Source organism: Lycium ferocissimum, chromosome 1 (genome assembly GCF_029784015.1).
Source record: "Lycium ferocissimum isolate CSIRO_LF1 chromosome 1, AGI_CSIRO_Lferr_CH_V1, whole genome shotgun sequence".
In the NCBI taxonomy this organism is placed as follows: domain Eukaryota; kingdom Viridiplantae; phylum Streptophyta; class Magnoliopsida; order Solanales; family Solanaceae; genus Lycium; species Lycium ferocissimum.
Genome location: NC_081342.1, coordinates 22,535,091 through 22,552,623, shown reverse-complemented (window position 1 = coordinate 22,552,623; position 17,533 = coordinate 22,535,091). Strand labels below are relative to the sequence as shown.

The 17,533-nt window shown below is 35.5% G+C and overlaps 1 protein-coding gene across 2 annotated transcripts; it reads left to right on the top strand.

The window, feature by feature from the left end:
• Window positions 1-1,968: 1,968 nt before the first annotated feature.
• Window positions 1,969-15,545, top strand: LOC132052459 (mediator of RNA polymerase II transcription subunit 33A-like). Of its 2 annotated transcripts, none has more exons than XM_059444019.1 (12): window positions 1,969-2,338; window positions 6,029-6,139; window positions 7,095-7,442; window positions 7,625-7,944; window positions 8,023-8,114; window positions 8,532-8,868; window positions 9,307-9,517; window positions 10,491-10,605; window positions 11,354-11,515; window positions 12,101-12,758; window positions 13,492-13,698; window positions 14,157-15,545. In XM_059444019.1, exons 1-12 carry the CDS (start codon window positions 2,058-2,060, stop codon window positions 15,287-15,289), a joined length of 3,975 nt encoding a protein of 1,324 aa, XP_059300002.1. In that variant the 5' UTR covers window positions 1,969-2,057; the 3' UTR covers window positions 15,290-15,545. The 2 variants fall into 2 exon arrangements, with proteins under 2 accessions (XP_059300002.1, XP_059299993.1); XM_059444010.1 differs by lacking the exon at window positions 1,969-2,338 and adding an exon at window positions 4,184-4,560.
• Window positions 15,546-17,533: the final 1,988 nt, after the last annotated feature.

Below are 17,533 nucleotides of genomic sequence, written 5' to 3'. Positions count from 1 at the left end.
ATACAATGTTTTTCGCTTGTATATGTTGTATACATACAGGAAAATATGGCGTATTTGTTAAATTTTTGGTGTATCTATGATGTATATAGTGTTTTTCACCTGTATTTGTTGTATACATACCGAAAAATATGGTGAATACAGTGTAAAAGTAGCTACAATGAATACAGTTGAGTTGAATACAATTAAATTGAATACAAAATTTAGCAAATTTTAATGACTGTATTCATGAATACAGTGATGCAAATACAATAAGTAACAAGTCTTTGAGTTTTGTTAGATGTTTGCTACATGATGTAAATAGGTAAAATGTAGCTAAAAAGCAAAAATAAGGCTTTCAAGTTAGTCATTTATGAAATTTTTCCTTTCTTTAAACGGAAAAGGGCCAAAATTACCACGAACTTTGGGAAACGGTTCATTAAATACTGCTTCGTTATACTTTAGAGCCAATTATACCACTTGCAGATTTATACTATGGGGTCAATTATACCCTTATGTCTAACGAGTACCGCCACGTGGCATCATCTCTTCAAAAATTATTTTTCCCTCAAATAATTTTTTACCCACTAAAATAACCCAATCCGACCCGACCCGATTTTTTTTTTTTAATCCGACGGGGGGTAATGGGTTGATCCGTATCGCCATTGAAAAAAAATTGGGTCGGGTTGGGTTATTTTAATGGGTAAAAAATTATTTGAGGGAAAAATAATTTTGACGGGCTGAGATAATGCCACGTGGCCTTGTTAGACATAAGGGTATAATTGACCCCATAGTATAACAGTAAGGGTATAATTGGCCCTAAAGTATAACGAAGGGTATAGATGAACTATTTTCCAAAGTTCAGGGGTAATTTTGGCCCTTTTCCGTTCTTTAAATTAGTACTCAATCCGTGTCCAAGTTCCTACTAGTTTCAAATTGAACAAAATATCATGATACTACAAAGAAGTGTGGTAAAATGATGGGAGTGTCTCCACCATTAATCATAAGTCTTAGTAGGTGTTTAGCCATAGATTCCAAATACTTTCACTTTATTCGGAATTTATGAATTGGTGTTGAAGGAGGAGGCTGTGTGGTTATACTTTTTGCAGAGAAGATAAAAGAATCTTATTTGAAATATATAAAGATGGAGTTGGAAAACAAATTTGAAATCCAACTCCAAGTTGAATTTAAAAAATTTACAACTAAGTTATCGGGTAAATATCTCATCTTCTTTAATTATACACATTCGCTTTAATAAGCCATAAAACCCCAAGCATTTTCTATTTGTGGTTAATGTGTATAATTAAAGAAGGTGAGATATTTTACTTGATTAACTTAACTATCTAACAGACGAATGAAAAAACACGCAAATAAAAATTCAAAATTTGAACTTAAAGTATCTAATTGAAATACTTTATTAGATTTAAGGTGTTCAATTAAAACAAAACTAGTTCATTTTTTTTTGTGTGGAATGCCCTTCAAAGGCACTGGTCTTTAATTTTTGGCCCTCAAATTTGAAATCTTCAACACGCCTAAAAAATAAAATATTAAAAATTAAAAAGTTTGTGTAGAAAATTTGAAGTTCGGGCAAAGTTCGGCCTTAAAGTATCTAATTAACTTTGTCAAATTTACCGCCTGAATGGGTGTAACTTTATCTGGATAGGCCTAATTTTATTACAAACCTTTAATTTTATAGATTAGTAAATAAGAGTATTTTAGCCCATAAATTTTTATTGAACAAGGACTAGTGATTTGAGGGGAAAAACTAAAGAGCAGTCAATATGTAGGTCAATCCGCGCAGTTCTTTGTTAAGCCTTTTTGGAAACGACTCAAAAATATAAGTGGGTCCATTACGTGTTTCATAGGTTCAAAATAGAGAAAAAATCAAAGAAGCAAAAAAGCCACCGAAACTGACTAATCTCTGTATTTATATTCCCAAAGTCCTCCCACAAACACAACGAAGAAATATCCAACACACGTTGAATAAACTCGTTTCTCCAGTCCAAACTTTGAACTCATTTCTACTACTGTTCATGAGCAATATTCAGATCTAACCTTAACCCTAACCTCAAAATCCCCAAATGGCTATTTTATCCATACAACAATCAAGCTTATATGATGGAGTAATTGAACTCACAAAGTCAGCTCAATTGAGTGGTACTGACCCATTAATGTGGGCCATACAACTTTCTTCAACACTTAACTCTGCTGGAATATCCATGCCTTCCATTGATGTTGCGAAACTTCTTGTTAATCATATTTGTTGGAGTAATAATGTTGCTATTGCTTGGAAGTTTCTCGAGAAAGCTTTGGCTCTTCGTATTGTTCCTCCTATGTTTGTTCTCGCCCTTCTTTCCAACAGGTCTTAGTTTCTCTCTGTTCTTTGATTTTTTCAAGAAGTTGCGCTTTTGTCCCTATTTTGTGATGGTTTTTAATTTTTGTCCTTCAGAATAGCCGGACATAAGTTCTTTAACGGCTTGGAACATAATTATGTTGCGAAAGTATAAACTCACGCACAGCAAATATGTTGTTTGACTTGAGGGACAAAATTAAGACTAGCACAAAATTGGGACAAAAGTGCAAATGACCCATTTTTGAAGAAATTGCACTGTTTACCCTTCAAATGGGTTTGTTTTTAATTTTTTTTTTAAAAATCGAGGCTTATCTTTAACATAGCGGGACGCTAAGTTTTTTTAAGGGAAAAGGGCACGATTTACATCTCCTTTTTCAAAAAAAGGGTAACCTACCGTTACAATAGTTGAAATATTTGCCTATTTTTAACGGAGGGTAAATATGAACCTTTTCAAAGTAGGGGGTAAATCCAAAAATAAAACATAAATTTTTACCTTTTTAAACAGAAGGAATAGTGATTTACATTAGAGAAAAAATATCGAGTTCTATATAAAATATTGAGTTTGACACACCACTAATCATTGGTCAAAGTATGAATAAAAAAACTAAATTTTTCAGCAAAACTTACTTGGTGCTTTTCAACCCCTAAAATGAAATTGAATCCTTGATGTATTTCATTTTGAAAAAAATTCAAGTTCTATATAAAATATTGACGTTTTGGAGTCTTGACACACCACTAATCATTGGTTAAAGTATGGAAAATAACACTAAGTGTTGCAAAAAATAAAGTTGGCTAATTTTTACTTTGACCAATGAGTGGGTCCAAACGTCAATATTTTATATAGAACTCTGATAGCAATAATGTAGGCTCAATACATCAAGGATTCGTAGACATTCGGATCGTCATTTTAGGGTTTGAAAAGGTACCCGAAGTAAGTTTTGGTTGAAAAAATTTAGTTTTTTTTTCATACTTTGACCAATGATTAGTGGTGTGTCAAGACAAAAATATTTTTCGCGTACAATAAACGCGATATGTAGACGTTCGGATATAAGTTGAAAAGGTCGAAGTAAGTTTTGTTTGGAAACTTTAGGGTGTTACTAATCATATTTACCCCTAGGTAGGGGCAAATATTTCAACTATTGTATGGTAGTATAAATTCCTGATAGTCGAGGGGTAAATATGAACCTTTTTGAAAGTAGAAGTAAATCAGGCCCTTTTTCCCTTTTTTTTAAAGGCCCTCGAAAAAAGTTGTTTGTCTAAGGGACAAAATTTTTAAGACTAGCAGAAAATAGGGACAAAAGTGCAATGACCCTGAAGAAATTGCACAGTTTCCCTTCAAAAGGGTTGATTTTTAATTTTTACCCTTCAAAATTGAACTTATACCTCACTGGATATAAGTTGTTAAGGGCGCGAGACATAATTTGTGGGATATTATGATGCAATAATATAAATTTATGCCTCACGAAAAAATTTGTTGCCTTGAGGGGTTAAAATTAAACACCAGCAAAAAGTGCAATTGACCCTTGATTTTTGTCTCTACTCACTCTTTTTCCTTTGTTTATTACTATTTTAAGAACGCGGGGCATAACGTGAGAGATATTATGATGCGAAAATGTTTCAGTTAAGGTTATTTTTTAAAGATCATATTAATGTGGTCCAAAAATTCAAGATTGGACAGTTTTGGTACACCATGTGTCATTTCCTGTAATATTTTGGCCAAAATTTTGAAAACCACTCAAAACAATAAGTGGGTCCGGCAAGTGTTCATGGGGTCAATAGAAGAATCAAAGAAGCAAAAACAGCCACCGAAACTGACTAATCTCTGTATATATATATATATATATATATATATATTCCCAAAAGTCCAAACATTGAACTTAGTAGTAGTACTACTACTATTCATGAGCAATATTTAGATCTAACCTTAAACCCTAACCTCAAAATTCCCAAATGGCTATGGTGTCCATGCAAGAATCAAACTTATATGATGTAGTAATTGAACTCACAAAGTCAGCTCAATTGAGTGGCACTAATCCATTAATGTGGGCTATCCAACTTTCTTCAACCCTTAACTCTGCTGGACATTCCATGCCTTCCATTGATGTTGCGGAACTTCTTGTTAATCATATTTGTTGGAGTAATAATATTGCTATTGCTTGGAAGTTTCTCGAGAAAGCTTTGGCTCTTCGTATTGTTCCTCCTATGTTTGTTCTTGCTCTTCTTTCTAACAGGTCTTTGATTTTTCTATCCCCTTTGATTTTTTGAAGAAATTGCACTGTTTGCCCTTCAAATTTGGGTTAGTCTTAGTTTTTTTGGCCTTCAAAATTGGGGCATACGTTCTTCAAGGGGAAAGTTACGCTCTATGTTTACTGCGGGAAAATATTTACGCTACGTAGCCCATATTTTCAGTTTGTTACCCGATTTAGCCAGATAAATAAATAAGCTTTTAATCAAGTGCACCATTAAGCCTATTTGTAGCATGGATGTCAGCAAGTAATGTTAGATCAAATTTAGAAAATATGTACATAGAAATATCTAATTTTGCAAAAAGACCATGGGTTCACGTGACCCAAAAATTCCACATAAATTTGCCCCTCGATTTAGCCCATATTTGTGTATAAACACCTTGTATACACTATTATACACTTTTATACAAGGTTGATACTAATGCTTTCCCCCAAGGTATAATATTGTATAATATACATGGTTCGCCCTTCAAATACACAGTGTGTATCGGGAGTGTATAAAGTATACTAAATATACATATACTAAACATACATATACGCAATATATACATACCTATACATATAGTACCCATACCTATACACAATGTATACAAACGAAGTGTATATTTGGTGAACTAGATGGCCGAAGGGTTCGTTTATGTAAGTTTCCTTTTTTTTTTTTTTTTTTTTTTTTGTGCCTTTCAAAATCGAACTTATGTATAGCGGGGCATAACTTTGGTGTATTATGATGAAAATATAAACTCATGCCCTGGCAAAAGTGCAAATGACCCTTGATTTTTATCTCAACTTCCCTCATTTTCCCTTATTTAATTATGAAGCTGAATAGTACATCATAATTTGTGCTGATATTTATATAGGGTACATATTTTGGCAGTTAAAAATGATTAAATAATAATGTTCTAACTTTAATATTTAAAGTTTAAGCTTTAAGATGAGATGATAGCTATTGAACATACTTCCTCAGTTAAAGTCTAACAGCTACTCACTGATTAATACAAATACTTTCACAAGCTTGTCCTAATAGAAAAGAAGCACCTACGTGGAGGAATTTTGGGCCGTAATCAAAGTAATGAAAAGCGTCCCATTCGGAACAATGTTTAGTAGAGAAATGAGAAGCGGATTTATCGTTGTTAGTCTTTCTTGATGTGTGGTATACCCATAGGGCTTTGGTAGGTGCACGTCACGAGTTTAAATCTTGTTGTGAACCAAATATTGTATTTAAAGTGAGAAGGGTAAAAGGGAGAATCCATTATCTGCCGAGTTTGGAAGCTATAACCAATGGATTTTTCAGTTACAAAAGAATGAAATTGGCTGTTATAGGAGGGGATGGATATAGAAGATTCGTATAGCCAACTCCAACTAGTTTGGGAATTGGGATTGGGCTGTGGTGATTGGTTAATGGATTGCTAATTTTTTTTTGTTCACACTTTCCCTTCCTTTTTTCCCTTTGCAGAGTGATCTCTACTCGAAGGAGCTATCCAGGGGCATACAGGCTTTATATGGAACTTCTGAAAAGATACGCCTTTTCATTGCCATCTCTGATTAATGGTCCAAATTATCAAAAGTACGCCTCATTTCTTGTATCCTCTCTTCAGTTCATCTCATTAGTAGCGTTTTGTTTGTTTGTATCTTTATTATTAAGTTTAATCTTAGCTCTGAAAAACATTGATGCAATGCCACATTTGAGTTGGCACCGTAGACATCCGCAAGATGGGAATTCATTTATTAATTTATTTAGATTTCTCGGTTAGATGGTGAGTTCAGAGAAGGTGGAAAGGTAAATGGGGGTGAAAAAGGAAAGCCAACTCTTATTTACTTTGTTGTCAATATTAAAGTACGTTATTGGCCTTCCTTGGGCACTTTGTGCACCTAATCAAATCGGCAGCTTCAGTTGATAAGATTCCAATCTTCGTCTTTTTTTGAGTCAAAGGTAACCAAGATCCCAATCTTTTTTTGACCGTCCCAGAAACCAAAGTATCATGTTTTTTTTTTTTTTTTTTTTGGGGGGGAAAATATTAGTTGAGACTTGAGAGTCTAATTTATCTTTTTTTGATCGTCCCAGAAACCAAAATATCATGTTTTTTTTTTTAGGAAAATATTAGTTGAGACTTGAGAGTCTAATTTCGAAAAATCTTTTTTCTGTAGTCTTTACTCTGTTGGGACTTGGTAGGGCATTTCTTTTTCCAGTAATTTCTTTTGTTTATATATTTTCGATTTTTGCCTCTGGAGCACCGGTTTTCAAGTTGAGGATTCGTTCAACTCCGTCTTGTAACGTTCAGATGATCCTTATTCTTGTGAAAATGACACAAGTGGAGCTCAGAGGACGTATAATTACTTTTCTCATGTTATGCTCCTGAAATTTTTCCTGTTTCTTATTAACCCGAAGATAGTAAGATATTGATATGAATGAAAAGTACATTGACTCAGATTTGCGAACTTATTTTGAGTTCGTTTGAACTAATGCAAATGCAGACAATTAATTCTGTACCAGCAGTTAACAAATGTGAATGCACTTGCAGGATCATGGAAGCAATAAATGATACATTACATCTTTCCCAGTTATTTGGACTTAAGGGGTCCGAAAGTGGTCTAGTTGTGGTTGAATTTGTTTTTGCAATTGTATGGGAGTTACTTGATGCGTCCCTTGATGATGAAGGATTGCTGGAACTGACTGCTGAAAAGAAGTCTAGGTGGCCTATTACATCTCAAGACATGGGATTGAATAATCATAATGGTTTTGCTGGGGGAAGAACAGAAAAGCATGAAGTATTATGTCAAATGAACACAGTTATGGCTATTGAAATAATTGGTGAATTTTTTCAAGATAAAGTGACTTCCGCAATCCTTTATTTGGCACGCACGAACTTGTAAGATCATATACCTTTATTCCCTCAACTGCTGCTCTTCTTAATAGTGACAGTTCCCATACTCAAGTTTGCATGTTTTGGTTGCCTTCTTTTGCTGTTTCTAAGAAATGAATAAGTTTTAGATGTACTAGACTATATGGATATAACAGTGGCTCATTGTTCAATTTTGCTTTCTTCTTTAGGTCCACGCATTGGGAGTCCTTTACACAGAATTTAAGACTTCTCGTGTCAAAATCATCAGCTTTAAGAAACTCTAAGAATCTTTCTCTGGAGGCTTTGGTGCAGTTAACATCTGATAATCGTGTAGTCCTCTCTAGAAAATGCAAAACAAGCTCACATAAAAGGTTTCATTCTGTAATGGCTTCTGGTTCGCTTGTATCTTCTGCAGATCAGTGTCACGGTGCTAGTCCATCGGTGCTCTGGCTTCCCATTGATCTGTTTCTAGAAGATACCATGGACGGGTCACAAGTAGCGGCTACAAGTGCTGCTGAAACACTCACCGGTATACATAGTACAATCCTCTAAGTTATTTTGTATAATCTGCTCTAAATGACATTGCTAAACTGGAGTTGGATTGTAGGTTTAGTGAAGGCTCTGCAGGCAGTTAACTCTTCAACTTGGCAGGACACTTTTCTTGGATTATGGATTGCAGCCCTAAGGCTTGTTAATAGAGTAAGCGTTCATGATGAAACCCCTTCCATCCCCTGTCAAGTTGAATTCAGGCTGTATTGTCTTTTATCTTTCTTTCCCCTTGAGCAAAATTATAGAAAAGACTATGCTTCTCAATGTGATATTGCTGGGAAGGAATGGTTTCAAGTATTAAAGTGCTGGCAAGTCAACCGATGTATTAGATAAAGCCAAACTTAGGGTGGTTTTGCTATTGAACTATTCAGTTTCTTTCTATAAAAGGTTCTGGGGATATGTATGATGCTTGTGTGTCACTATTGTGATTTGTGGGCGATGGGGGAGCAGGATGATGGACGCAGTTTATCAGAAGAACTGAAACTGCTATTTGACAATCTTGCTAAGAGTCTGATTTTTGCTTTTGGTTTCATTGTAGAATCTTCTTACCATTTTTGGTCAATGTAGGAAAGGGATTCAAGTGAGGGACCAGTACCTCGCCTGGATACTTGCTTATGCTTGTTGTTGTCGATTACACCACTAGCAATAGTGAATCTTCTTGAAGAGGCGGAAATGAATTGCAGCTCTACCAATCAAAAGAAAGAGTCTTCCAGAAAACGTCACGAAGACTTGGTATCTAGCCTTCAGCAACTTGACGAATATGAAGGCTTGCTGACCCCACCATTGCCTGCTGCTCCATTGGCAAATCTAGCTGCCGCAAAAGCAATGATGTTCCTTTCAGGTCTAAGTGTTGGTAGTGGCTATTTTGAGGGAATGAGCTTGAACGACTTGCCTGTCAATTGTGGTGAGATAATCTCTTTATTGAATTTCAAGAAATTTCAGTGCGTCTGACCTTGTATTAGTTGTCCCATGCGGTGTAACTTACGTTTATACTGTTTGACGAAATTGCTAAAAATGTGACCCATCTCCATCAATGCAATGGTATCTAGGATGAAACTTTCAATTTTTGCCATTCCTCAGTTGGGTATGTATGTTATTTTCCTGTTTTCCCTTGTTTTGTTATGTTTATTTCATTTATTTTTTGATGGTTGATTGCTTTCAGATAATATGATTTTAAAATTTAATCTACGATGGTGCATCTGCTACTTCTCGTCTATGCATTAGTATGTGAGGCTATTAATGTATGTCTTTATGCTAATCTCTAACAATTTGTAGCTGGTCTATGCATTAGTATGTGAGGCTATTAATGTATGTCTTTATGCTAATCTCTAACAATTTGTAGCTGGAAACCTGCGACACTTAATTGTCGAAGCCTGCATTGCCAGAAACATTTTGGACACCTCTGCTTATTTGTGGCCCGGATATGTAAAAGGTAGATGCAATCAAGTTTCTCGTAGCGTCTCGAGTCAAATACCTGGCTGGTCATCATTGATGAAGGGGTCTCCCTTAACTCTGCCCATGGTCAGCTCTTTGGTATCAACACCAGCATCAAGGTACAACAGAGTTGTCAATTAGAAAGTTTTCCTTGTTTTCTGATTTCCTAGTTATCTTCTGCCAAGGATACTTGCTTCAAGTAGTAATATTTTTCATGGTGCCACTGGTTCATGTTGCCTAGTTGGAGTTTTCAGACATGTTGAGGAGCATGAAAAGATATATATTGAAGTTTGTGACGCTGTCATCTAAGGGCTTAAGCTATTAGAGAGAACACACTTTTAATATTTAATAACTATATTCTCAACATGCCCCCTCATTCTTTTTCATGGGCCAAGCACGTGTAAGTCCTTCTGATAATGGGTGGCGGTGAGATTCGATCCCAGGACATCTGCCTGCTCTGATACCATATTGAAGTGTGTGGCCATCTTATTTAAAAGCTTAAGCTGTTAGAGAGAGCACACTTTTAATTTTTAATTATATTCTTAACAATATATAGATAACAGAACTGATACAGATTTAACTACTCCCAGAATGATACTTTCGGATTTGAAGAAAGCTAGACCTCAATGAAGTATTCCATCCTCGCTGGCTTATAAAATGGGCCTTAGTGAAGTATTCATTAGTATAGCGGAAAAGAAAATAATGGAGAATTTACTACTGCCAAAAAAAAAAAAAAAAAAAATCTTTTGAAGGGTTAATCTTATACTTGATCTCGCTTTGGATTATCTTACTAGAATTTTTTTTACCTATCTCATAAAAAAAATCTTACTATAAAAAGCTCTTGAAAGTGTTATAAATTGGAAAATAGATCTAGTTTAAGGGTTGATTAGTAATTCGGGCTTTCAGTTTCATCAATCTGTCTCTCCAAAAGTGCAGTTGTGCTATAAAATAGAATATTCCCTTATTTTTCGTAGTAACTGCCTGGTCTTCAGTTAAAACCTTTTCTTTCCTGAAGCCAGGTATATCAGATGTTTTTTTCGAAATTTATACAGTGGTATGGAACTGAAATTAAGCTCATGCATTTGATGGAAGTTTAGCAGAAATAGAGAAAATATATGAAATTGCTGTCAATGGCTCGGATGATGACAAGATTTCTGCTGCTACTATTCTCTGTGGTGCCTCTCTTGCTCGTGGTTGGAATATACAGGTATACTTGCCCTTTTCTCTAGATAAAACAAGTGTTTTGTACTATTCGAGGTAGTTGAACCTCAAAACTCTTTTTATTCAAAGCCTTTAGAGTCTAAATTATTTGTGATAATTTTCTCTACACTTGTTTTTTCCATTGTGAAAAACATATTTCTTTTCCTCTTTCCTTTTTTCTGTTTCCAAAGAATCCGTTTAATAGTTAGTACAGGTTCCAAACACCACTTACATTATAGAGCTAAAATTCGCAACCATAACCAATTACAGTCAGGTGGAAGGTCGAAACTCTTCATCTCTTAACGTTAATAGGATTGAAAGATGGTGTCTAGCTGAGCATCATCAACTTCCCTCCTTGATTTCATTTTTTTACATTTCTTACATGGTTGGGGGCTCGTATGACTTGTAGAACAAGAGATGGAATGGTAAAGGTGGTGACCATAAAGCGTCCACTGGTGGAGGGGATGGTAGATGAGAAGAAAGAAAATAAGTTGAGATTACCCCTTAAGCGAACACGGAAAGTAGCTCATTTGGGAAGAGTGACAATTCTTTGCTGTAGACTACCTGAAATACTCTGTCTTAATAATTTAGAGCACATTACATTTATTCGAGCTGCAAAAGAACTTAGATAATAGAGTATACTTGTACTAGAAGTTGGTTTCAGGAAAGTCATTTCCAAGTTCAAAAACAGTTACAAAAATTGCCATTCCTATGTTGACACGCTCATTTCCTGTGTTTCATCTGCATTGATGCAGGAACATACTGTTCTGTTCATCACCAGGTTGCTTTCCCCTCCTGTTCCTGCTAATTATTCTGGAACTGAAAGCCATTTGATTGGTTATGCTGGATTCCTGAATGTTCTTCTCATCGGAGTGTCATCTGTTGATTGTGTTCAGATCTTTTCTCTGCACGGATTGGTACGTTGAACTTCAGCTGCTCCTAGCTCGTTATAAATTACCTTAAATGACATTTATGTTTCTCGTATGGCTGAAAATCATATAAAAAAGCATAGAGACTAACTTACAATTGCATGGCCACTTACATGGATGGAAACCTTGTGACAATTGACAAACGTTCGAAAAAGAATTCTTCTGTGTACACTTCATGAAAGTTTGATGATATCACAAATAAATTTTGAAAAAGATATCTGTATGCACTCAGGGGCCTATACAACATATTGGAAACTTTTGTTAACCATGCCAAAGGAAGCCTGAAATAAAGTCATCTTTTATGTACCTATGAAGGCCTTGATGCTAAGCCAGAAATGGATGTTGGATTTCGGAGATATGTCTTTTCTTTAAATCTTAAGGTTGGATCTTTAACGTACTTTTTCAATGGACATGTAACTGGTTATGCTGGCATTGCTTATCTGTAAAAAATGGTATACCGAACTGTTTGAAGTAGGTTTCAAAAAAGTATCTACAGCAGCAGCTGTCATAAGATTAAGATAGATAAAAGCAGATTGTTCATATTGTTTAATGTGTATGCATTACATTTTCCAGGTTCCACAACTTGCTGGTGCATTGATGCCAATTTGTGAAGCCTTTGGTTCATGTGCACCCACCGTGAAATGGACTGTAATGTCTGAAGAAATTTCTTCACATGCCGTCTTCTCAAATGCATTTACTCTTCTGCTGAAACTGTGGAGGTTTGATCAGCCGCCTCTTGAGCATGTTATGGATGTTGTTCCGGTTGGAGCCCATCTAACTCCTGAATACCTTTTACTGGTGCGCAACTCCCAGTTGACATCCTCTGATGATCTGCAGAGAAATCAAAGCAAAATCAAGCGGCTCTCTAGACTTTCAAGTCCATTATCTGGAGAACCCATATTTCTTGATTCTTTTCCAAAATTAACACTTTGGTACAGGCAACATCAAGCATGCATTGCTTCACCTCTCTCAGGACTTGTCCCTGGAACTCCTGTTCATCAGATTGTTGAAGCACTGTTGAACTTCATGTTCAGAAAAATAAATAGAACAGGTCAGTCCCTGACATCAACTACTTCTGGAAGCAGTAGCTCATCAGGGCCTGGAAATGAAGATGTATTTCTCCACCTTAAGCTGCCTGCATGGGATATTCTGGAAGCTATTCCTTTTGTGCTTGATGCTGCTCTCACAAGCTGTGGTCATGGTAGATTGTCACCACGTGAACTAGCTACAGGTTAGAGAATCTGGACTGGATTTATATAAATTGCAATTGCCGTTGACTTAGTGTCTAGCCTTCAAGAGGAAGTGTTTAGTGTCCTGGACAGCCGAGCATGCATGAAGGTGACAGTTTAGAGAGAGAGAGAGATGTAGCTTTTAAGACTAATTATCAGATGTAAGAGACTTATTGTTCAATGCTACAATGATTACTCTACAACAAATAAAAATGGATAGTCACAACCTCCACTTTCATCAGGAGGAGAGAAGTTTTGAGGGGAGATATATCATGTTGAAGTGTGTGACCTTCTCATCCAAAAGTTTAAATTGTTAAAGAGAGCACATATTTTTACTTAATTATATTCTCAACACTCCCTGTCACGTGAGGCCTGATTCTTTTTCATGAGCCAAGCATGTGGAAGTTCTTTTTCTTTGTAATGGGTGACAGTGAGACTCAAACCCAGGACTTCTGTCTGCGCTGATACCATGTTGAAGTAGTGTGACCTTCTCATCTAAAAGCTTAAGTTGTTAGAAAGAGCATACTTTTATTTACTTAATTATATTCTCAGCATATCATATACCCAACCCAACCATCACCCTCTGACCTGTCCAAGATGCACATTCTCACTCACAAGAGTAGAAAGAAAATGTAACTAATAAGTATTTCTTAACTTGTGATTTCACTGGTTCATTGTTTAAGTGAATGAATTGTATGTGTTAGTATTTTGACAGATCCATTTTCCCGTTCACAGGTCTTAAGGATCTGGCCGATTTTCTCCCAGGTTCTTTGGCAACAATTGTAAGCTACTTTTCAGCTGAAGTGACACGGGGTATCTGGAAGGTTGCTTCTATGAATGGAACTGATTGGCCTAGCCCAGCTGCAAATTTAGCAACAGTGGAGCAACAGATAAAGAAAATTTTAGCTGCAACTGGTGTGAATGTTCCAAGTCTCACCGTAGGTAAGGACTCATCTAAGTTGAAGTGATTTTTTTTAAGACCAGTGGAAGTGTGGCACAAGAAACCTACTTTCTGCTTCTCTCTATAGTACATTCTTTTCTCCAAACCTATTGATTTGGCACCAACTGGATAATACCACTTATCTCTCGCGATAATTCCTCAATGGGAGCGTGAAAATATTCTCTTTCGCTCTCTGTCATATGTACGAGTTAGGATATAATAGAGTTTTGATTCCTATACCTTTCAAAGACCCAAATTGTGCCAGCTAAACAAACTTGCTGGTGCTAAGCTTGACCTCTCAATTGTTGATGCATGTATAACCTGTCTCCAGCCATTGATGCATTCAAAAGCTTTGCTATACTGACCTGGACATTCACACATCCTGTACATCTGGTTCAGGTTTTTTAACTGTTCATTCATCTCTTTCTGCATGTCTAGCTTATGCTGTTTTTGTTTGTAGGTGGAAATTCTCCAGCTACCCTTCCATTGCCCCTGGCAGCCCTTGTGAGCCTCACCATTACATACAAACTTGATAGATCGACTGACCGCTTTCTGAACTTAATGGGCCCAGCCTTGAGTAATTTGGCTACAGGTTGTCCTTGGCCCTGCATGCCTGTCATGGTTGCTCTATGGGCCCAAAAGGTGAAGCGCTGGAGTGACTTTCTTGTTTTCTCTGCATCACGGACCGTGTTCCACCACAATAGGGATGCAGTGGTTCAACTGCTTAGGATGTGCTTTGCAGCTACACTAGGTCTAAGTACATCTTCCATTGCAAGCAACGGCGGTGTAGGTGCACTTCTTGGTCATGGTTTTGGCTCTCATTTTTCTGGTGGCATCTCTCCTGTTGCCCCTGGTATTCTCTACTTACGTGTCCATAGAGCTGTCCCAAATGTCATGTTTATGACAGAAGAAGTTGTTTCCCTTTTGATGCATTCCGTCAGAGATATTGCACGCAGTGGAGTACCTGCTGAGAAGTTGGAGAAACTCAAGAAAAGTAAATGCGGTATGAGGTATGGTCAGATTTCTCTTGCTGCAGCATTGACTCGTGTAAAGCTTGCAGCGTCACTGGGTGCTTCATTAGTTTGGATCACAGGTGGCGTAGGTTTGGTCCAATCATTGATTAAAGAAACTTTGCCATCTTGGTTCATAGCAGCACATGGGTCAGAGCCCCGTGGCGGTATGTCAGGAGGGCTAGTTGCAAAGCTGGGGGGTTATGCCCTTGCTTACTTAGCAGTGCTGTCTGGAACATTTGCATGGGGAGTGGATTCGTCATCACCTGCATCCAAGCGGCGGTCAAGTATTCTTGAGGCACACTTGGCATTCCTTGCCGGTGCTCTAGATGGGAAAATATCCCTCGGTTGCAACAAAGCTACCTGGAGAGCTTATTTTTCAGGGTTCGTCAGCTTGGTGGTGGGGTGCACACCAAGTTGGTTGCTAGAGGTGGATGTAGAGGTTTTGAAGAGGCTAAGTTTGGGTTTGAAACATTGGGACGAGGAGGAGTTAGCATTGGCTCTTTTGGGTAGCAGTGGTATTGGCGCAATGGGCACCACTGCTGAAATGATTATAGAAGGTGGTATAAACTTCATTAGATGAGGTTGCAGTTGATGTTTTTGTGCCCATGTGAGGAACTTGCCTGTACCATAGCCTCTTAGATTTATCAAAGGAACTGCTTTTGTACAAGTTTTGGTTTTGTACATAAATCATGTAGCTGAGCATAGAAACCAAAGTATTGAAAACCCTGCTCATATGACTAGGAACTCTTATCTTGCAATCTGCTATTTCACTTGTATTGCTAACATGTGCTGGTATTAGTTGGCAATCTAGCTCAGACGTAGAGTGGTTTGTGTTATCTCGCTATACGCCTATTCTTTTTTATTAGATTCTGGAGAGCTTTATTTGAAATTTTATTTTTGTCCTATTTAAGAGAAGGATTAGGAAATTACAAAGCTAATAATAGGACATTATGGATTTCATAAAATATTGACAACGTATTAATTCTATGTTTTACCAAGAGGATCCAGAAGCTTATTACTAATATATGTAGACCTTTTAATGGAGATGGTGGCACTATTAAAATAGGTTGATTAAATGACTTATAGCCTGTTTGGTCAAGCTTAATTTTTTTCAAAAAATACTTATTTTTTACAATAAATGCTTATTTTGAAAAAAGTGAGATGTTTAGTCAAGTTTTTGAGAGAAAGTAAGGGCCTATTTGGAAAGTCACCTGGTAATTGGAATTGGTGTAATTACTAGGATAGTAATTACGATCTAGTAATTACACGGTAGTGTAATTATAACAACTTGTTTGTTTGTCATAATGTAATTATAGTATAATTATAAGCGTCTTTGTTTGATTGCACAAGTGTAATTACTCAGTTAGTTTAGTTTAAAAATAAAATTTAATTATAAAAATTTAAAATTAATATTTAAAAAATATTTTCCTTTATAAATGATATTAAATTAGTTATTTAATAACACTTGAAAATATATTAATTAATAATCATATATTTGTAACTAATATTGTAAAAAATAAATGATATATATTTTTCAAATTAAAAATATTTAATTTAAATTAATTATAAAACTTAAAAGAAGATTTTTTTTTTGTGAGAACGTCATGGATTGGATGTTTGACAAAAAAATAATAGTTATAAATATAATACCATAATATTATTCAAATGTTTGACACAAAAAATCTATCAAATGTAAGTGGAAAATAAACAACTCGCAATGTGAAAGTAAATAACTTAAAATTGAATATATAACCTAAATTCAAAATCCAAAAAAAAAAAGTTTAACATAATACTCTTATGTCAAATTCTAACATTAGATAAGTAAGTTTCAACGTAACTCAAGTAAAGTTTCAACGTAACTCAAGTAAATAATTCAAAAGAAAGAGAAAATATAAGTCTATAGCCTCATTCACAACGAAATTCTACTTTAATAACGTCACTCGTTATATGCCAACTTTGTTAATGACTCATTCTTAGAGGTGTAGTTTCAAAAATTAGAATAATAACACGGTTATGCTAAATGGATAAAATAATTTTAAAAAAATACTAGCAATTACATGGAACCACAAGAAGTAAAGGTTGAGAATGAGAAGCGAGGGAATGAAAAATAAATAAATATAAAAAGAAAAATATATTTTTAAAAATAAAAATAATTAAAAAGTAAAAATAAAAAAGAAATAAAATAAATTAAAAATCAAAAGAAATAAAAATAATAGAAATAAAAAATAAATTAAAAATAAAAAGAAATTAAAATAAACAAAATGGAAGCAAACTAAAAAGTAATCCTGTAATTACAAGGTGTAATTACACCCAATTCTCAACCCCCTTCAGAATTGGAGAGTGTAATCACACCCTCTCAATTACACTCAATCCCACCTAATTGTGTTATTACTTGGTCAAACAAACAGGTCAAACTGTGCAATTACACCCAATTCCAATTACATGGGTGGCTTTCCAAACAGGCCTTAAGTGTTTTTGAGCAGAAACTATTTTTCATAAGCTAAAAAAAAGCTTTTGCCCAAAAGCATTTTTGAGAAAAAATACACTTAGAAACATCTTTTAAAAGTTTAGTCAAACATTTTTTAAAAGTGTGGCCAAATACAAATTATTTTTCGCCAAAAACACTTTTAAAATAAATTGATTTTAAAAGTTTGGCCGAACACGCAATAAGAATTGGATCAAAGCCAAAAGCATAATTAGATCAAAACAAAAATATTAACTAGTCCAAAACAAGATTAGTTTTCGTAGTTGTAATGGTTTCCTACTCGAATCATGTATGTGTCTTGAAAAGTTCAAAAATGAGAAGGAAAAAAATAAATAAAGC